The sequence below is a fragment of the Salmo salar genome, chromosome ssa14 (genome assembly GCF_905237065.1).
Source record: "Salmo salar chromosome ssa14, Ssal_v3.1, whole genome shotgun sequence".
NCBI classification, from domain to species: Eukaryota; Metazoa; Chordata; class Actinopteri; order Salmoniformes; family Salmonidae; genus Salmo; species Salmo salar.
The window spans coordinates 59,494,620-59,517,430 of NC_059455.1; the positions used below are offsets into that span (position 1 = coordinate 59,494,620).

A 22,811-nucleotide genomic window follows, 5' to 3' on the forward strand; every position below is an offset into this window, starting at 1 on the left:
TCTGGTTAAAAAGGCCCTAATGATTTATGCTATACAACGTTTGACATGTTTGAACGAACGGAAATATATTTTTCCCCTCGTTCATGACGAGAAGTCCGGCTGGCTTACATCATGTGCTAACGAGACGGAGATTTTTGGACATAAATGATGAGCTTTTTTGAACAAAACTACATTCGTTATGGACCTGTGATACCTGGAAGTGACATCTGATGAAGAGAATCAAAGGTAATGGATTATTTACATAGTATTTTCGATTTTAGATCTCCCCAACATGACGTCTAGTCTGTATCGCAACGCGTATTTTTCTGGGCACAGTGCTCAGATTATTGCAAAGTGTGATTTCCCAGTAAGGTTATTTTTAAATCTGGCAAGTTGATTGCGTTCAAAAGATGTAAATCTATAATTCTTTAAATGACAATATAATATTTTACCAATGTTTTCTAATTTTAATTATTTAATTTGTGACGCTGACTTGACTGCCGGTTATTGGAGGGAAACGATTTCCTCAACATCAATGCCATAGTAAAACGCTGTTTTTGGATATAAATATCAACTTGATAGAACTAAAAATGCATGCATTGTCTAACATAATGTCCTAGGAGTGTCATCTGATGGAGATTGTAAAAGGTTAGTGTATCATTTTAGCTGGTTTTATGGTTTTGGTGACCCTGTCTTTGACTTGACAAAACATTACACACAACTCTTGTAAATGTACTGTCCTAACATACTCTAAATTTATGCTTTCGCCGTAAAACCTTTTTGAAATCGTAAAACGTGGTTAGATTAAGGAGATGTTTATCTTTCAAATGGTGTAACATAGTTGTATTTTTGAAAAATTTGAATTTTGACATTTATTTGGATTCAAATTTGCCGCTCTTGAAATGCACCTGCTGTTGATGGAGTGCACCACGGGTGGCACGCTAGCGTCCCACCTAGCCCCAAGAGGTTAAAAAGACCCTAAGGATTGATTGTAAACATCATTTGACATGTTTCTACGAACGGTAATGGAACTATTTGACTTTTTGTCTCTGGTTTTACGCTCGCGTGTTATGCCTTTGGATTAGTGATCTGAATGCGTGAACAAAACGGAGGTATTTGGACATAAATATGGAGTTTTTCAAACAAAAATAACATTTCTTGTGGAAGTGGGAGTCCTGGGAGTGCATTCCGACGAAGATCAGCAAAGGTAAGTAAAGATTTATAATACTAATTCTGAGTTTAGTTGACTCCAGAACTTGGCGGGTAACTGTATAGCTTGCTTTGATGGCTGAGCTCTGTACTCAGAATATTGAAAAATGTGCTTTCGCCGTAACGTTATTTGACACAGCGGTTGCATTAAGGAGAAGTGTATCTATAATTCTTTCAATAACTGTTGTAAATTTTATCAATGTTTATGATGAGTATTTTTGTAAATTGATGTGCTCATTCACCGGAGGTTTGGAGTGAATTCATTTTCTGAACATCACGCGCCAATGTAAAATGGGGTTTAAGGATATAAATATGAACTTTATCGAACAAAACATTCATGTATTTTGTAACATTGAGTCCTGGGAGTGTGATCTGATGAAGATCTTCAAAGGTTAGTGTTTAATTTTAGCTGTATTTCTGGTTTTTGTGACGCCTCTCCTTGCTTGGAAAATGGCTGTGTGGTTTTTCTTGTTTAGGCGCTGTCCTAACATAATCTAATGTTATGCTTTCGACGTAAAGCCTTTTTGAAATCGGACACTGTGGTTGGATTAATGAGATTCTTATCTTTAAAATGGTGTATAATACTTATATGTTTGCGAAATTTTTATTATGAGATTCTTGTTGTTTTGAATTTGCCGCCCTGCACTTTCACTGGCTTAACAGGATCAAGCCATAACAGGTTTAACAAGAAATTTGTGGAGTGGTTGAAAAACGAGTTTTAATGACTCCAACCTAAGTGTATGTAAACTTCCGACTTCAACTGTATATAGTTTATTTTTATTGTCACAATTAAAAATTAGATTGGCTTTTGGCCCAATATAACTGCCTTAAACATTTTACTCAGTCCTATTATCAATTTTTACAAAGAAAAAGTACAGCGAATCCATCCTTGCTAAATGTTACCACAGAGCCACATTAAGCGATTACACCATAGAGTCACATCAATCATTCTAAATTACAAGTCTGGTTTACAATACCTGTTGTAACCTCATGATGGCATTTGTCCGTGTTGCAATTATTCTCAGCACGCATCAAGATCAAAAAGTCCCTATCCCCCCCTCCCGCATTCAACCCCATTGTGTATTCTGATAGAGATGATGTACTGACATGGGGTGTTTAATTAATCTAGCCTCGCGTGTCATCCGATCCCGTGAGCTTACATTAAACGCTGCACAGATATGATAGCACAACGGTAATCAGTCTGGTGATCATGAGGCTGGAATTAATCTGTAATGACAAGAATTTATGACAACGTAATGTTCTAATTTTTACATTTGAGAGGGTTATTATGACCTAGCATGACAACTAATGTGTTAGAGGAGACAATCTAATCATTAATCTTGGTCTCATTCTGAATGTAAATGATCATTAAACTGTGATGATGGAATAACAAGATGTCAGAATCAAAGTTCAATGTGACTCAAATGACAGAGTGATTTCTTTGACATTGTACTGTTCTATTAGATATTCATGGACAGTTTTCCTGACCAGGAAATAGCCCTCACTTTGTGCCCCCTCTTCCGCCCTATGCTTGCACACACGCACCCCCCCCCAAACCACACACACTAACCTGGCTGTCTATCATTGATACAGTCTAGACACAATCAGTCATACCATGTAGCATTTTAACCCAGCATTTATAAAGCATCCACCTGGGATCTACTCAATTCTAATTCAACTCCTTACTCTGTGACCCACTTATTTGACAGCAGCACTGTTAACATTTTCAGAAGCCTTGAGTGCCTAGACCCCTCTGAGCAACAGTCACGGCAATGGATATTTCACAGCAGAGGCAAAATGCAATCGCATCATCATGAGTCTTGGTTTTCATGGCCATTTCATATTTTCATTGTTAGTACCATGTGCATTGAAATGCTTCTAAGAAGTAAATGTGATTACATACTGTAGCTTTGTAACCAAGCCAAATAATCTGCTCCTACTTTTGTATATTACATATAAATGTTCAATAAGTGCCTTTCATTTGCATCACGCAAACTGCCTTTTTTGTCGTTTTTGAAATGCTCTAAGCACAGATATGCACATCCATCATATCACAAAAGCTCAGCATTTAACACCATAGTACCCTCCCTGGGTCTCGACCCCGCCCTGTGCATCTGGGTCCTGGACTTTCTGATGGGCCGCCCCCAGGTGGTGAAGGTAGGAAACAACATCTCCACCACGCTGATCCTCAACACTGGGGCCCCACAAAAGGGTGCATTCTCAGCACTCTCCTGTACTCCTTGTTCACCCATGACTGCGTGGCCATGCACGCCTCCAACTCAATCATCAAGTTTGCAGATGACACTACAGTGGTAGGCTTGATTACCAACAACGACGAGACGGCCTACAGGGAGGAGGTGAGGGCTCTGAGACTGTGGTGTCAGGAAAATAACCTCTCACTCAACGTCAACAAAACATAGGAGATGATCGAGGACTTCAGGAAACAGCAGAGGGTGCACCCCCCCGATCCACATCGACGGGACAGTAGTGGAGAAGGTGGAACGTTTAAGTTCCTCAGCGTACACATCACAGACAGCGTGGTGAAGGCGCAGCAGAGCCTCTTCAACCTCAGGAGGCTGAAGAAATTTGGCTTGTCACCTAAAACACTCACAAACTTTTACAGATGCACAATCGAGAGCATCCTGTCGGGCTGCATCACTGCCTGGTATGGCAACTGCACCTCCCTCAACCGCAATGCTCTCCAGAGGGTAGTGCGGTCTGCACAACACATCACCGGGGGCAAACCACCTGCCCTCCAGGGCACCTACAGCACCCGATGTCACAGGAAGGCCAAAAAGATAATCAAGGACAACAACCACCCGAGCCACTGCCTATTCACCCCGCTATCATCTAGAAGGCGAGGTCAGTACAGTTGCATCAAAGCTGGGCCCGAGAGACTGAAAAACAGCTTCTATCTCAAGGCCATCAGACTGTTAAACAGCCATCACTAACAGTGGCTCTGCGGCCAACATACAGACTCAAATCTCAGCACACTTTAATAAATGGATTAATGAAGGTATCACTAGTCACTTTAATAATGTTTACATATCCTACATTACTCATCTCATATGTATATACTGTATTCTATACCATCTACATCTTGTCTATGCCGCGCAGCCATCGCTCATCCATATATTTATATGAACAGATTCGTATTCATCTCTTTACATTTGTGTGTTTATAAGGTAGTTGTTGTGAATTTTGTTAGATATTACTGCATTGTCGGAACTAGAAGCACTTGCATTTCGCTACACTCGCATTAACATCTGCTAACCATGTGTATGTGACCAATAAAAATTTAATTTGATTTGAAACAACAGTAGGTGCATACTCAACTGCTGTACCCATACTAAAGTCAACTTATGAATGCAGATATGCAGAGCAATTAAACATTTTAATTAGGCCTGAAGAACTGCACTAGACTTAATGTGCACCGAAAATAGACCATCATCGTAAAGTAATACGAGCACATCTGATATGCAAATGAGGTGCAGTAATGTGTGAAGATAGAAGTCAAACAAAACATGTATCATGACTGTCCTGTGAGGATCCAGATGGGCCGGATCAGCTTTGCACTGGATGACTTTGGCCAGACCCCCTCTCGCCCGCAAAGGGGACATACATAGATCTTGATGAAAAGGTAGTGTGTCAACTAGGCAAATGAGAAAGCCAAAACAAAAATCATACAAAGCAAGACTACACGGAGGTCCAAGGGAGTAGCGAAAGCAGTCAGTGTGTTGGTATGGGACACAGGCTCGGTTCCATTTCTCACCCTAGCCACTTCTCCTAGTACCTGGGGGGGGGGTTGCTAGTTCACACCCTGATGTAAATCAATGATTAGAACATTCAGCTATCTCCCTCTACAAATTCACACAGGAATGTGCCTAAGGCTAAACAGACATTTTTCCGCTGAAACTAACACATTCTAAAGCAAATACTGGAACAATATTTCTAACGTAGAACGTGGGGAATGGTCAGAGGCGATCTAAAGAATAATAATGTAATTTCGGGATGTTATTGTGTGATGTCATAAAAAATGTTAAAGTAAATACTGTAACTTAAAGTATACACAATACAGTAGTGTCTACATTTCCATACTCTACGTTGTGTATGAAATATGAACAAGGATGAAAGTGTTTTTGTTAAGAGAGGGATGTGATCTAAGAAACTATAAGAGGAAATTGTTTCAATAACTTTCTACAAGTGAGTAGTCACCGCCCCCTTGAGTGAGGTCAAAGAGCGTGTCAGCCTCACTAACTGCCTGTTTTGAAAAAACTGTATAAAACAAATGAAGAATTAACATATCAGAAAGGCGTTGAGCTGCAGCTCACGTCCAAAGTGGTTTGAACGCTCAACACGAGGTAGAGACGATAGTCACCTCCCGGACAATCACTGGTACAGCTGATTAGCTGTCCTAAGTAAAGTATCTAGAACTTAAGTGGGACCATTCTACTACTCTTCTCAAATCACCAGAGTACGCTACTCTCATCACCCAATGGGAACCATCAACAAGGCTGGCTAGCCTATCTTCAAAGAGGCAGCTTTGAAGATAGTGTAGTTTCTAAATGTACCAAAGTATTATGTCTCTGTCCCACTTTCTCGCCCTCCCCATCTTTTTGTAACAAGCTGCCATATTGTGTCTGTCCACTAGGGACCTTTTTTAATGTATTAAGTGTGTATGTTTATCCTGTGTTACCATTTAGTTAACTAGTAAATAAATAATTAAAACAATTTTGTGTAGCACTGAATCATAAGTAAGGCTGTGGCAGATGCAGGAGGTTACAACTGTTCAGAATGATGATATGATACGAGGTTATGATTAATCTGTTGGGTGTTTATGGATGTGATAGGTAGAACCGCTCTCGTGGTGCTCCAATTCCTAATGAGTTAATTGTTGATTCATTTAATCAGGTAACAATTAAACATAGTTAGTTGATTAAATAAATAACAGTCATTAGATTAATGAAAGTAAAGTCACGACATATTGGGGCCCCGTGCAAGAAATCTAGACCTTACTGTTGAATTCAGTCTATATGAATTGTGTAGCAAATTGCGTTATACACCAATAGAGCTGTAGGCAGGATTATCGTTGAGTGTGTGTGTGTGTGTGTGTGTGTGTGTGTGTGTGTGTGTGTGTGTGTGTGTGTTTTATTCCAACCCAGATAGCAGGGAAAGATTGACTCCAGTGTTGTAGACCTGACAAAGCGTCAGAGTGGGTATACTCGCCAATTATTACGTTTCCAGAGCTAGGACATAAGGGCCAGCATTTTAAGGACATTTTAGAAAATATATTAGTTTGGCCAAATCAAAGTATTATCTCTGTGTCTCGCGCTCCAGGAGTGAGTAGACTCAGCGAGTATTCATTTCTAGAGCTAGGACATAAGGGCGAGCCGATTTAAAGAAATTTGAGAGGATATATTTGTTTGGCAGAAGAAAAGTATTCTCTCTGTGAGTAGAGGCGGCAAATATTTCTCTATGTTATCGCGTGTTCCGGTAACATTGCTAGCAAAAACGCAGATTGGGTTGAAAGTGAAACATTGTTAGTTAACCCCCATTCCTGAATTGAAGGGGACCTTTTTGTGCTTGTAAGTGAACATTCTTGTTCAAGAACGGCTAGACTTAGCAGGAATCCTGTGAGATTTCAGTTTTCCGGGTGAAATCCCACACCGTCGGTGACAGAAGTCCCGCCTTTGATGGAATCCCTTGTGTGTTCAGCTTTCTGGGGTAAGTGACCCCTTGTGGTGAAGAATCGCCAGCAATTGAAAAAAGTATATAATAAATCCAATGTGAGGGCACAACGTCTTCTCACATTTGTAACAACTGGTTACACTTTATAATATCCAACGAATCTCAAATGATTGTATATCGTTGTCCTATGCGATTTAACGAGGAAGTTAAATTGCCAAACAAACTTTTTTACCAGGTCGATCATTAAGATAAGGACCAAATGAATTTGTTCCAACCAATGAGACATTTTAAACTTGTCAATCTTAACCTAAAAACAGCGCCACTTTACATACCTGTAAAGCCTATACATGTATGATTAATCAGTAACATTGCTTAATCATTTAAATTAGCTTTTTCAAGTTCATTGAAGTCCAACTCCCACATTATTGATCCAGTATCAATGATTCATTAACGTCTATAAATTGATTTAAATCGTTTTTGCAGCTTCCAATGAGTCAAAACCCCCCCAACTTTAAAAAAGGGGGTGGCCCCCATTCCCCACCCATGGAAAGATTGATCACTGACCTCCGCAGCGATATCAACCCAAACTATGCCATAAGCAAAAAAACAGAAGAAATTGCAAAAAACACCCTCCAAAAAAGACCATCAGGCACAGGCCTTGTAAAGGTTCTCTCCAGTTTAGCCCTGATGTATGACCGCCAGCAGAGATTGACATCGGTCCAGTACCGCAGCGCACAGCAGCAAGAAACAGTTGACATGTAGGGTCCGGTGGAGAGAACCAGGAAGTGAATGACAAAACCAGAAAAGGAAAAGATACTGCAAGCCAAGGAGCTGTGTTTGAGAACGGAACAATAACAAGAAATGACAAAAACTTATGACGACGATCGAGCACAAACTGTTGAACAATAATTGTCTTCTACAAGAACAACTCGATTTAGCTAAAAATAAATACGAAGTCCACGCCAAACTAGATAAATCAGACGAGTTATCTACAAATGGGCGCGCAACTTGATAACATGCATGCAGTTTTGATGAAACAACACTCAAAGCAATAGTGTTCTATTCCAAATGCTGCAGACCAAAGACGATCAGTTAATGAACACAATGACCAAGTTGGATGACAAAACAGTGGAACTCATTGAAGTCGCTAACCAAATGAATGACCTCTACCTGTTCCGCACTCAAGACCTCTACCTGCAAACCATGACAGATGAGTATGAGGCACTCACGTGTCTAAAATAAGTACTATAAGCGCTCAAGTGGACTCGGATATGCAACAGAATACCACCCTTAGGTACCATCTGGAGGAATTCCAGAACAGTCACGGGCTACAGCGTGACTACCCAACCAAGCAACCAAGCACCCAACCGGAGCTCGGTACAGAAAGGAATGAAGACAACATAAGGTTTCAAACTTTACCTCTCTCAGGTGTCCCTCAGTCTTTTCCTCTTGGTCATTTGGCACAGTAATATGGCGCCTCCTCGCCAAGAAATCCAAGGCTTCTGCTATTGGCCTTTCGGCCCAAAATTCAAAACAGGATGAAGCCAACCCTCTCTGCGCTCTTAGCACGGAACGCCTTGACAAAATAGTCAAGAACTTTCACACCTTTGACCCTGTTCCAGGGAAGTCAAACAGCACTGAAACATTCTTAGCAGACATAGAGGACACCATGGACCCAAATGCTATTGGTACTGACAGGCTTTACCTGTTGAAGTGGACGTCGAATAGACATGTGACAAGGTTCATCCTTCTACAACAGCAACATGTGCAAAACGACTATGCAAACCTTATCCACAGCTTTGAAAATAGAATTCAGTGGTTCTGCGACTTGCAAACACAACAGCTTGCTGGCTAACACTGACAAACAAGCTCGGAATGAACACCCACAAGCATACTATCATAGGTATCGTTCAGCTTACTTTGGCCTACTCACTGAAACAGGAATGGAAGAGCTATTAACATTCAAAGAAATGTTTCTGTCGAACATGTATCCCAAATTCATTAACTACTTGGGCCCTACAGCCCACGTTGGTTTGCCAATCTCAGAACTCAGAGAGCTTGCGAGCACAGCTTTTGAGGCATCAAAAGTGAGCCGTGCTAAGAGCCCTGACATCTCGGTTTTGAATATTGAACAGGAGCACTCACTCCAGTTAGAGAGTGCTTTATCAGGGATAGGTGCGGTGAGAGATGACGCACAACAATGGTATCTACCACGATACCAATAACCACTGCGGTCAAAAAAACGATAAAGTACGTCGCCAGCGAATCAACTACTGCTACAATCAACCTGATTGCTACATTCCTGCACCCAGCCCACACAAAGTGTTAGGTCACTAGGGTAACAAAGGGTTCAATGGCGATCAAATCATAGACCGATGCTCTCTAGAAGCTCTGCTAAGAGAAGTACATAAGCGCCAAAAATTTGACTAGTCATGGAATTGCCGGAGAACAGCTCCGCCGAAATTAACACCATTAGCGAGGACATGTAAACGATTTTGCCCCCGCTCTCACTCAAAACCCTATCCAGGGGCCGTGATACTGCCACAAACAAGTTCTCCATACAACCAGTACGTGCTACAACGCCGCTCATTTGGGGATGAAATGTAATGATGTACTGCGTTGCATGAGTGTTGTGCGTTATTAACGTCTGTCTAAGTTACTGCTAGATCCACCAGCCTGGACAACCAGGCGACGGGTCCGGAACGACGATCCACAACCAGGATATCCCATGGCCATTCTTGTGGTGGTCTGCAGCTTGCAGAAATCCTACCAGGTTAAACCACCAGAGGGGACTGTCATGATGATCCACAAACCAGGACACCACGTGGTCAATCTTGTGGTGGGTTGCAACTTGAGGAATCCTTCCAAGACTGAACCCACCAGAGGGGGACTGTCTGTGAGGATCCAGATGGGTTGGATCAGCTTTGCAGTGGATGACTTCGGCCACACCGCCTCTCGCCCACAGAGGGGGGTTGACAGTTCACACCCTGTTGTAAATCAATGACTATCTCCCTCTCCAAATTCACACAGGAATGTTCCTTTGTCTACACAGACATTTTCCTGCTGAAACTATAACATGTTCTAAAGCAAATACTGGAACAATATTTCTAACATTAAACGTGGGCAATGGTCAGAGGTGATCTAAAGAATAATAATGTCATTTTGGTTGTTATTTTGTGATGTCATTAAAAATGTTATAAAGGAAATACTGTAACTTGAAAAATATACACAATAGAATACAATACACAATATCCTCTACGTTATGTATGAAATATGAACAATGATGAAAGTGTTTTTGTTAAGAGAGGGATGTGATCTTAGAAACTATAAGAGGAAATTGTTTCTATAACTTTGTACAAGTGAGTAGTCACCGCTCCCTTGAGTGAGGTCAGAGAGTGTCAACCTCACGAACTGCCCCTTCTGAATGAACTGTATAAAACAATGGGTTAAGAATTAACATATCAGACTAGAAAGGCATCGAGCTGCAGCTCACATCCAAAGTGGTTTGAACTCTGAAATCTCAACGAGGTAGAGACGATAGTCACCTCCCGGACAATCACTGGTAGAGCTGATTAGCTGTCCTAAGTAAAGTATCTAGAAAAGTGAACTTAAATGGGACCATTCTACTATTCTTCTCAAATCACCGTAGTCCGCTACTCTCATCACCCAATGGGAACCATCGACACGGCTGGCTAGCCTATCTTCAAAGAGTCAGCTTCAAGAGCGAATGGAAGGGAAATCAACTCTGTAGTTCTATTCAGGACTACACCACGAACCAAGACATTTATAAGTAAATACATTCAAGATTTCTTACTCCAAACGGGCGGTGGTTCGTGTGCAAAGTATATGATTACTGTGAGAGTAGTTTCTAAATGTATCAAAGTATTGTCTCTGTCCCTCCATCTTTTTTGTAACAAGTTGCCATATTGTGTCAGTGCGCTAGGGACCTGATTTAATGTATTAAGTGTGTATGTTTATCCTGTGTTACCATTTAGTTAGCTAGTAAATAAATAATTAAACCAATTTGTGTAGTACTGAATCATAAGTAAGGCTGGGTTTTTTACAGATGCAGGTTACAACTGTTCAGAATGATGATATGATACAAGGTTATGATTAACCTGTTAGGGCTAGGGGGCAGTATTGACACGGCTGGATAAAAAAACATACCCGATTTAATCTGGTTACCACTCCTACCCAGTAACTAGAATATGCATATACTTATTACATATGGATAGAAAACACCCTAAATTTTCTAAAACTGTTTGAATGGTGTCTGTGAGTATAACAGAACTCATTTGGCAGGCAAAACCCTGAGACATTTTCTGACAGGAAGTGGATACCTGATGTGTTGTATTACCTTTAAACCTATCCCATTGAAAAACACAGGGGCTGAGGAATATTTTGGCACTTCCTATTGCTTCCACTAGATGTCACCAGCCTTTACAAAGTGTTTTGAGTCTTCTGGAGGGAGATCTGACCGAACAAGAGCCATGGAACGATGATGGCCCATTAGACACCTGGCGCGCGAGTTCATGTTGGGTACCCTCGTTCCAATACGTTATAAAAGAGTATGCATTCGTCCACCTTGAATATTATTCATGTTCTGGTTAAAAAAGGCCCTAATGATTTATGCTATACAACGTTTGACATGTTTGAACGAACGTAAATATATTTTTTCCCCTCGTTCATGACGAGAAGTCCGGCTGGCTTAGATCATGTGCTAACAAGACGGAGATTTTTGGACATAAATGATGAGCTTTTTTGAACAAAACTACATTCGTTATGGACCTGTGATACCTGGAAGTGACATCTGATGAAGAGAATCAAAGGTAATGGATTATTTACATAGTATTTTCGATTTTAGATCTCCCCAACATGACGTCTAGTCTGTATCGCAACGCGTATTTTTCTGGGCGCAGTGCTCAGATTATTGCAAAGTGTGATTTCCCAGTAAGGTTATTTTTAAATCTGGCAAGTTGATTGCGTTCAAGAGATGTAAATCTATAATTCTTTAAATGACAATATAATATTTTACCAATGTTTTCTAATTTTAATTATTTAATTTGTGACGCTGACTTGACTGCCGGTTATTGGAGGGAAACGATTTCCTCAACATCAATGCCATAGTAAAACGCTGTTTTTGGATATAAATATGAACTTGATAGAACTAAAAATGCATGCATTGTCTAACATAATGTCCTAGGAGTGTCATCTGATGGAGATTGTAAAAGGTTAGTGCATCATTTTAGCTGGTTTTATGGTTTTGGTGACCCTGTCTTTGAATTGACAAAACATTACACACAACTCTTGTAAATGTACTGTCCTAACATACTCTAAATTTATGCTTTCGCCGTAAAACCTTTTTGAAATCGTAAAACGTGGTTAGATTAAGGAGATGTTTATCTTTCAAAGGGTGTAAAATAGTTGTATGTTTGAAAAATTTGAATTTTGACATTTATTTGGATTCAAATTTGCCGCTCTTGAAATGCACCTGCTGTTGATGGAGTGCACCACGGGTGGCACGCTAGCGTCCCACCTAGCCCATAGAGGTTAATCCGTTGACTGTTTATGGATGTGATAAGTAAAGATGTTTAGAGTTTAATTTGGGAGATGGTAACTTTTTAAAGAACCGCTCTCGTGGTGCCCCAATTCCTAATAAGTTAATAGTTAGATGATTCATTTAATCACGTAACAATTAAACAAAGTTAGTTGATTAGATAAATAACAGTCATCAGATTAATGAAATTAAAGTCACAACACTTCTTTAAACATTCATTATGGCTCTAGTCGTCTCTGGGACCCACTACACAGCAGATCCTCTGAGACTATCTCCATTCCTTGTTCTGACGCAGGACATGACTAAGTTAAGGTGGGGACATACTCAGAAATGTTCAAAGATGCTGTTTAAAAGCACCACATGACGAAAACGTGTATACAGAGATGCACAGGGACATCCTAATAGGTGAGTTTACTGCACATGGAGGTAATTATGATTTACACAGAGCGAGAGAAAGAGATAATGAGACCGAGATCGAGAGAGAGATAATGAGAGAGAGAGAAAGCAAAAAAAGGAATTATCCACTTACCTCAGCACCATGGGCAGGGCTTTTTTTCCTGAGGACTGGGGAGGGCTCGGCAGAATGTGGGCCGCCGTTCTTCAGGTGCTCCCCCGAGGGCATCTTTGGTACACTCCACACAGGAACACCATCTGCAAAGGGAGCATATGAGAGGGTCAGAACCAACTGATTTCTGACCACGTTTAGGGGGGGTACACTGACAGCTGAGATCTATGAGCAATTGGCCAGATCTCAAGCTTCATTGATTTGTATTGACTGATATTGATTGCTCTGCTATGAGGTTGTTGCTGCAGAGAAGGAATTCAGGAAGGAGATTGTAGTGAGGTTGGGGGGAGCTCGTGAACTATCCACATCATTCTCTATTTTTTTACTCAATCAGATAAGCTTTTCCTTTTTAACACAAAACAGAGATAAATATCAAATAGGCTCACCTGGATCACCCTCATATCCCTATCTGCCACACAGAGACAACAGGAAATTAAATTTGAGTGTATGTCTGACGATGGACTTGCGGCGCTGACATACAGAATCTATGACTCAAAAAGCAGTATGGTTCGGAGCTCAAAATGAGAAACAAAATGTTCTGAAAGAGCCTGCAGGACTGGTGAGCAATCCTTGTCCTGAGGGTCACCAGTTTGATTGTTTTGTTGCTACTATTTTGTGAGAATTTTGGTTTGTTGTTGGAGGTTGATTAATAGTTTTCTGTTGTAGCACTATTAATCTGAAGGCCACGTCTTTTCATTTGACAAGGTGTTTTGTGCCTTTCCATAAAAAGTCTAATTGAAAACTACACCATTTACAGGACTGCTGCAATGAGGCTATAGAATATGGGAAGGAATGAAAAATTGAAGAGAATAGAATAATCACATTCTTCCACTCAGGGACGAGTGTGCAGTTTGCAAAATCATAGGAAGAACCAAAATGGAACAATGCTGTCTGACAGTGGTCATTTGTAAATGTGTTTGATATGAAATAGACCTGCATACTGTGTGAATACATTTAGGAGATTAACAAGTTATGTCTTTGTGTTGTGTTTGTGCCTATGGATTTGAGGTGAAACACCATTTGTGATTTTTGTTTGTTTGTTAATACAATTCCTGACTTCCCAGATATCAAGAACTAGAAATGGATCGGACGAGGTAATTGTAACCTGTGTATTGTTCCACTACCACCTGCATGTCATTCAGTGGCCACCTTTACACTACATGTGTATTGCTAAATCTTTGTAACATGATCTATCAGCAACATGGGACTGTTTCAGTTGTTTAACCATTTTGATGAGCACAAATAACTGACCAAATGAAAGACCATGCAATCAAGACACTGCAAAGAGTGTCTCGAGATAAATGTAAAATGAGATGCTTAAGCTCTGCAGTGCCCACCTTGACATATGATTCCGGTCTATAAATAGTGTACACCCACACAAAGCTCAAGTTCAGCTACTTATCTAGTATGACGAGCTCAAACGCAGGCTGCAGCCTACCTAATGCAAGTCCGTGCAATCAAAACCCTGTAAGCAGAGCGCTGCTAAGGAACCTGTTTCCAAATTCCATTCCAGTTAAAATTGGGTTAAACGCTAATGCACCCGCGTCTCTCTACACTCTCGTATCCATTATTGAGGGACCAGTTGTGCTGAGTCGACTGGCGAGGTGCCCAGGGTTTTTCTACCTGACAGAGTGCTTTGATACTGCCTACCAGGCAGGCTTCTGTTGATTTGACATGCAGAGCCCTCAGTAGTGTGGGCAGGCAAACCAGAATGTAGCTGATGGTATCCTCCATTTAAAAAAGACATGCACATAGGAGATAGTACTGTATAAGCAGTGGCAGCACTGCTGAGGTCCAGCATTTTGCATCGCTGAGGTCCCTGGTTTGTTGCATTTTCTCTACGTAATATATAATAGTATTAGTTAATGGAACAAAAATAAGAAGTGACGGAAGTAATGAAATATCTTTCCACAAACATAAAAAACAAAATATTTTTTTATTTGTGACGAAATTTGGCCTGTTATTCTATAAGCAGTTATGCAAATTTTATTCAGGATGACCATGAGAGTGAGATAGGGATTGTAGGGAGAATTTATTTTTTAATATAAAAACAAATATTTAAAAAAATAAGTATTTTTTTTTATAAATAAAAAAAATATATAGCCCTGCAGCTGTCCATTCTTATGGGGAAAGAAACATTTCTTGAGCCAGGAATTAATCAGTTTGTCCTCCCTTATGTGGCAGTCACTGAATAGCTGTGAGCTTAGCGATGAGAGTCCCACAATGAAGATGTTGCACGACCAGAAACAGAAGAAGCACCTAAAACAGTGTTTCATTGAAAACAGGCATGCACGTGAAATGGGTTGTGTTGCAGGCCAGGGGTATTGTATGGAAAACATTCATGCACTACACGTTTCCAATGGCCTTCCATTACAGGGCTTTGACCTCAATGCTCCTCATTTGCGCTGTTTTACCCACCCAACACTATGCCAATTTCCCTCCTCCCCACCTCCCATATAAGAAGTCAAACGCATTCAGCTCTTTAATTCATTTCAGGTCTCAGTGTGACATGCCATTTGATTTGCCCCTTAGTTCCATTCTAATAGAGACATGGCTCATTTGCTAGTTCTTTCACGATGGGGATAAACTCTTGGCCAGGCAATTCATTCCTTTATGGATTGTGATCTCCAAAAAGGAAACGCTCTACATTAAGCATTTCAAATAAGCCGTCAGCAAGCTGTTTAGAAGTGGGTGCACAAGAACAAAGAGAGCAATGAGCAGCCAGATCCTCCATGACATCACTGAGTAGGCAGCCCAATAGAAAGTACAGGGTTTGTGGAAGTTCCACTAAGACCCTAAAAACTCCAGGCATACAGTACTCACAGCGCCAAACGGATCTAAGGGGGTGGTCCATTGCGTTCGAGCCCTGAGGGACTGTGCCTGCCAGCCAGCCAATTCATGGTCCGACCTCATGCTTGACGCTTTTCGGGCGTCATGCAACAACGTGACCCTGCCCATGCAGTGGGTGTAGCAAGGGTTGGCTCAGGACAGTGTGGAATGGATTTTGACCCCCCCCCCCCTCACAACACTCCAGTGCACCACAGTCCTAATCTGGAATACATCCATGCCAGTGCCACCTTCATCCCGGTTACCCTTAAACCCAACACCCAAAACAACCCTTCTAGGGCGTGGGGGGTACATGCCGGAGCCGGGGCACAGCAGGTCCCCCACAAGACGACGCATTGTGAGCCAGGCAGCGGAAAGAAACTGGTTTGTACTTGCGGCCTGGCGGTCCCACTCCACACCACCCCCTGTCTGACGTACAGGGCAGGGTGACTGTTAGGACATAAATAAGGAGAACACCAGAAGAGAAGACATAAGGACAGTGAAACAACCTCCATCCCAACCCTCATTCCACCCAAATAATTACATCTACTTGCACCAGAGGGAGGTTGGTTGTCCATAACTACTGCTCTAGGGTCAGCTCAGCCACAACCTTATGTCAAATATACCATGTATTTAAAAGATTGGGAAAGGCTGGAAGGTTTTCTTGAAAAGGGTCGAATCCTAACCTCCACTGAAGTCAACTTTTCAGTTAGTCTTCCACTGACATCAATGCGTCTCCAAGTGAAATTTTGACTGAAGTGGAAGTTAGGATTCACCCCTTAGTGCTGATCCAGGCAATTGAATATGGGTGGAGAAAGCGGATTCTATAGCAGGACAGTGTTGAGGAGTACTTTCCACCTTCACCCATCCAAGCAAGAGCTTTTATTGTACATTACAACACCCATCAACCCACCTCTATGCCCAAGAGGGGCCATAGAAATACATGGAAGCACCCTAAGGCTGCGAGAGTTTTGCTTTGAAAGATCTTTATTGGATCCATGTTCTGGCACAGAGAGGGTTAACATGGCAGATAAACTGAGTTGTAGGCACCTTTGTGTATTTGGCATAGATTAACTCCAGTGGAAACTTTCAAGTGCATAGTTGTATTGTAGTAGGCTCTTTCATACACGCATTCAAACATGACATGCACTGACTACGGGACACAGATAAATGCTTTTGTTAACCTGTTGTAAACAATATTGACCATAAACACACACATAATTATTAGTTTGAGAAGGAATAATATCAATGCCATTCATCAAGACGTAACAAAACAATTAATGAAATACATACAACATCAATAAAACAAGAACCAAAACTACAAACTATGAAAAAACAACAAGGATGCAACATTCAACAACATTTGTTACAGACACTCAAGTTCAAGGCTCCAGTTAGATAAGGGCAAGGGCCACATTCTACCTCCATGATCATGTGGCCCTTGCTGCTGCTGTCGGGGTCTGGAAGAGGGGACGGGGGGGCCAACGCCAGGAGGGGGATGCCCGTGGCACACTCACCGGAGGGGGGACTGCGGGTGTGGTTGGGCTGGGAGGCCTGGGGCTGGCTGTGGGTTTGGGTCTGTTGCAGGATGTTCAGGCACTCTCCCAGGCAGCTCAAGGTGGCGGCCGACGTGGCTTTGAGGAGCAGGAGGTCCTGGTCCAGGCAGGAAAGGGGTCCTCGTGTGGGGAGGGACTCGATGGACTGGACCAGGTTCTTCTGTTGGCCCTCTGCTTGGCTCATCACCTGAGGGAGGACAGGACAGAGTTAAAGGGTTTGTGTCAATTTCAAATCTGAGTGGAGGGTGTTGGAGAAAATAGTAGTGAACTTTTAAATATAGTGAAATCATATGTTTGACTTGAAGAGCATACTCATTGACACCAATAGTGATCTTCTTATAATGAACTAATAAAACCACTTTTTCAGAGTAATTTTGAGATTTAGATACAATACATTGACACATACCTCCTCAACTTTAGCTAGCACTCCTCAACCTTAGCTGCCAACTTTATCAACGACTAAAAGTTGAAGGGGTTAAATCTGACAGATGAATAGAGGATTATGTGGAATACGTGTTCTGCATCTCTTCTCTCTTCTCTCTCTCTCTCTGTGTTATGTTCTAGTCTCTGTGGGAATGGCTGCAGCTGCTCCCTAAGCAACAGATGCACTGACCTCACCGCGACCCTGAGAATGCCAGGGCAGCAGACACAACAAACATTACTGCTGTTTACATGGGCCTTCAGAAAGTATTTGCACCCTTTGTCTTTTTCCACATTTTGTTGTGTTACAGCCTGAATTCAAAATGGATTCCATTTATTTTTCTCTCTCCCCCATCTATTCTACACACAATACCCCATAATGACAAAGTGAAAACCTGTTTTTAGAAATGTTCACAAATGTATTGAAAATGAAATACGGAAATATTTCATTTACATAGTTATTCCCACCCCGGGAATTATGTTAGAATCAAACATGTATTTTTACTGCTCTATTTACGTTGGTAACCAGTTTATAATAGCAATAAGGCACCTCAAGGGTTTGTGGTATATGGCCAATATACAATGGTTAAGGGCTGTATCCCTGTATATTTAGTATTGGCACTGACCTGTATATATCTTCCCATCTTATTACTCGTGTTTTTAATAGTTATACTATTGTGATATTGATTACTGAACTGTTGGGTAGAACATGCAAGTTAAGCATTTCACTGTACTTGAGCATGTGACAAAACTTGAACTAATGAATCTGGGTTGTTTATCACGCTATAAATATTTCAGTGAATTAATATTGTATAGCTTCCCAAACACAAACACACAGCAGCCCACTCTTCAATGGCACATCTGTTTTTCCGCTGACTGAGAGATTCAGTGAGAGCCATTACAGCCAGGGTTATATTGTGGTACTTCCACTGATACGGAATAAGTAGCTAATCCAACTATAATACAAACAGAACAAATGTGATGTTATTGATAGGACTAGCCTCTGGTAGATCATTTCTACAAACACTGAAATTAATCAGTGACAAAATGGGGACTGCACTGCAATTCTACGTTCTCCTTCAAAAACACAAATGACTGACAAGGAACAGGTCAGCATATGCAAGTAGCTGCAGGTCAGTTGATCAGTTGTAAAACAACTCTTATCCATCCCACCACTCAGACAGAGGCTCTGTGTCCCAACATGAGGAGTGAGCCCTGATTTTCACTAGGATTAGCATGGGTTTAGCGTGTAGAGGCCAATGATGTATATAAATCCCGGATTGCTGATGCTCTGTATGGCCATTGAGAGGCTTTAAAGCCACTGGTCAGCCATATTGGCACTCCCCAGTAGGAGCAGTCCTCCATAGGAATGAATGGAATTCTACTGTATTTCAATTAAATATCTCAAGGACAAAATTACATGTATTTAAGTACAGTTGAAGTCGGAAGTGTACATACACTTAGGTTTGAGTCATTAAAACTAATTTTTCAACCACTCCACAAATTTCTTGTTAACAAACTATAGTTTTGGCAAGTCGGTTAGGACATCTCCTTTGTGCATGACACGTAATTTTTCAAACAATTGTTTACAGACAGATTATTTCACTTAGAATTCACTGTATCACAATTCCAGTGGGTCAGAAGTTTACATACACTAAGTTGACTGTGCCTTTAAACAGCTTGGAAAATTCCAGAAAATGATGTCAAGGCTTTAGAAGCTTCTGATAGGCTATAATTGACATAATTTGAGTCAATTGGAGGTGTACCTGTGGATGTATTTCAAGGCCTACCTTCAAACTCAGTGCCTCTTTACTTGACATCATGGGAAATCAAAAGAAATTGGCCAAGACCTCAGAAAAAAATTGGAGACCTCCACAAGTCTGGTTCATCCTTGGGAGCAATTTCCAAGTGCCTGAAGGTACCACGTTCATCTGTACAAACAATAGTACACGAGTATAAACACCATGGGACCACGCAGCCATCATACCGCTCAGGAAGGAGACGCATTCTGTCTCCTAGAGATTAACGTTCTTTGGTGCGAAAAGTGCAAATAAATCTCAGAACCACAGCAAAGGACCTTGTGAAGATGCTGGAGGAAACAGGTACAAAAGTATCTATATCCACAGTAAAACGAGTCCTATATCAACATAACCTGAAAGGCCACTCAGTACGGAAGACGCCACTGCTCCAAAACCACCATAAAAAAGCCAGACTACGGTTTGCAACTGCACATGGGGACAAAGATCGTACTATTTGGAGAAATGTCCTCTGGTCTGATGAAACAAAAATAGAACTGTTTGGCCATAATGACCATTGTTATGTTTGGAGGAAAAAGAGGGAAGCTTGCAAGCTGAAGAACACCATTCCAACTGTGAAGCACGGGGGTGGCAGCATCATGTTGTGGGGGTGCTTTGCTGCAGGAGGGACTGGTGCACTTCACAAAATAGATGGCATCACGAGGTAGGAAAATTATGTGGATATATTGAAGCAACATCTCAAGACATCAGTCAGGAAGAAGTTAAAGCTTGGTCAGAAATGGGTCTTCCAAATGGACAATGACCCCAAGCATACTTCCAGAGTTGTGGCAAAATGGCTTAAGGACAGCAAAGTCAAGGTATTGGAGTGGCCATCACAAAGACTTGACCTCAATCCTATAGAACATTTGTGGGCAGAACTGAAAAAGCGTGTGTGAGCAAGGAGGCCTACAAACCTGGCTCTGTTACACCAGCTCTGTCAGGTGGAATGGGCCAAAATTCACCCAAGTTATTGTGGGAAGCTTGTGGAAGGCTACCTGAAACGTTTCACCCAAGTTAAACAATTTAAAGGCAATGCTACCAAATACTAATTGAGTGTATGTAAACTTCTGACCCACTGGGAATGTGATGAAAGAAATAAAAGCTGAAATAAATCATTCTCTCTACTATTATTCTGACATTTCACATTATTAAAATAATGTGGTGATCCTAATTGACCTAAGACAGGCAATTTTTACTTGGATTAAACGTCAGGAATTGTGAAAAACTGAGTTTAAATGTATTTGGCTAAGGTGTATGTAAACTTCCGACTTCAACTGTACTTTGTTGTTGTAGTGGGGACAACAACATTAGTCGTCTCTAAAATGACACTAAGGAAAATGTTATATATATTTTTTTTATTTAGCTCACATAATATAATGTAAAAGTATACATCCAGAGAGAGAGAGACTTCGAAAGAGAGAGAAAGAGAGAAACAGAAAGAGGGAATAGTAAGAGAGAGAAATGGGTAGGAGAAAGAGAGATACCAGGAGTACAGGACCACATAGCATAACAGGATTTCCTACAAAGCCAATACAGTATGCTGCAGTAAAATCTAAAAATAAAGCCATCTCATGTGGCAGACATGAGACTTCACACTCACGGTTGATTCAACATGACCTTGACTTAGAGAGAGAACGAGAGACAGACAGCCCATCAGTAGAGATAACCTGACTGAATTAGGCCAGTCTCCCTCGGTCAGGGACCAGGCTCCTTACTGTAAAACAGTCACGAGGCCTACAGCCCAGCTACAACAAAGACTGTGTCCACCAGGGGTGACCTCTATACTACAAACCTCTGCAACAACATCCTTCAAATGGTGACTCACAATGACAATTCCCAGCGAGTTGTATATAGGAGTATACGCTTTGTATACACAGCTCATCTCCTTGTCTTAAGACTCCAGAGCAAGGAAACAGAGGGTGCACAGAGAGTGGACCAACTAAAATAGCTCGGTCCAAAATGACCACCAGTGTGGAGGTAGAAGCTGTGCAGTGACTGAAACTGCCTCCCTTCGTTTCCCACTTGGAGAGACGATGAGTATAGAAATAACCTGACCTGAACCACTGAGCCATGGCTGTCTAAATGCCCAGTGGTGCTGCTCGACTCAGTGAGTCCAGGCGTCTGATGGGTTCACATCAGCCAGTTGTGACAGGCATCGCTGCTGGAGTCAAGTCATGTGGTCTAGTTTCCCCGAGCTGGTCGGATGGTGACGGAACCTGCGAGTGAAAGGCAACAGCATGATGGCAGCACTCCCAGTGTTCACATGGAGGATGTCATCGGGGGGGGAATGTTGGGTTTTGATGCCCAGTGAGTGTTAGTGGGCTGTGTTTCCATAAGACTGAGCAGAGCTTATGGCTCATGTAGAGATTTACTGAGGTGTGATATACTACTACTAGCGTCTTCTATTACAGCCCACCAAGTCACAGCTACTTACAACTACACTAAACAGCAATCTACCTCTACAACCTACCAAACCACTGCCATTCTCAGGGGATTACAGACATACTTGACTAATTGATTCTCTTGTGTACCAAATGATTATTACAGGAGCTAGGATAGTTCATTAATCATGAGTGAAAATTTGAGTCTAATCCTATACTACATGTAGCAAAAATATGGATGAGATGCCAATGGCGTGACAATGACAATAGATGTTGGAAAGACAGCACAAACTAATCTGGTACCACTGTCCTGTGCCATCTCATAAATCTCCCAGTAAGCAGGGCAGGACGGCGATGCCACCTCCCATCCCAGAGCCTCTACAACGGTGTATAAATCTGCCTCCAGGCCCCAGCTCCATTCCCTCTCTGTCAACACCTGGCCTGGTGCCAGCCATCTTTATGGGACTTCATTACCATCGTGAACAGAAAGGCAGTATAAGAACATACAGACAAGGTGAGGAGGAGAGGGAGGGAGAAAATGGAGGGATGCGTAGAATGAAAAACATCAGGCCATGGAAATAGGGGAATGTTACAGGGATGTTTTGGGGCAGAATGCAGGTTAGCATAACATTGAAACAGCATAGAGAAGAGAAAGACAACCCCGTTTCCTATAATCTAAATTCAAATTCAAAAGGGCCCAAATAAGTGTTTGGGTTATTTAACGATCAAACCATGGTGCTTGAAATCCCTCTGGGTTAATTTCAGGTAACAAGTCTACTTTCCAAGTGGTGAGAAATGTTGCCACTCCTGCAGTAGTTTGTCCATTCATGTTTG

General features: G+C 41.6%; 1 protein-coding gene across 3 annotated transcripts in view; it reads right to left on the bottom strand.

Annotated features, from left to right (window-relative positions):
- LOC106570074 (oxysterol-binding protein-related protein 10) overlaps positions 1-22,811 on the bottom strand; it is a 103,508-nt gene that overhangs the window by 47,318 nt on the left and 33,379 nt on the right. For all 3 annotated transcript variants that reach the window (XM_014142035.2, XM_014142034.2, XM_014142032.2), the window contains 2 exons: positions 17,342-17,567; positions 12,963-13,084 (listed from right to left, as the gene is read on the bottom strand). In XM_014142035.2, the coding sequence (XP_013997510.2) occupies positions 12,963-13,084; positions 17,342-17,567 (348 nt within the window). The remainder of the gene's footprint in view (positions 1-12,962; positions 13,085-17,341; positions 17,568-22,811) is intronic.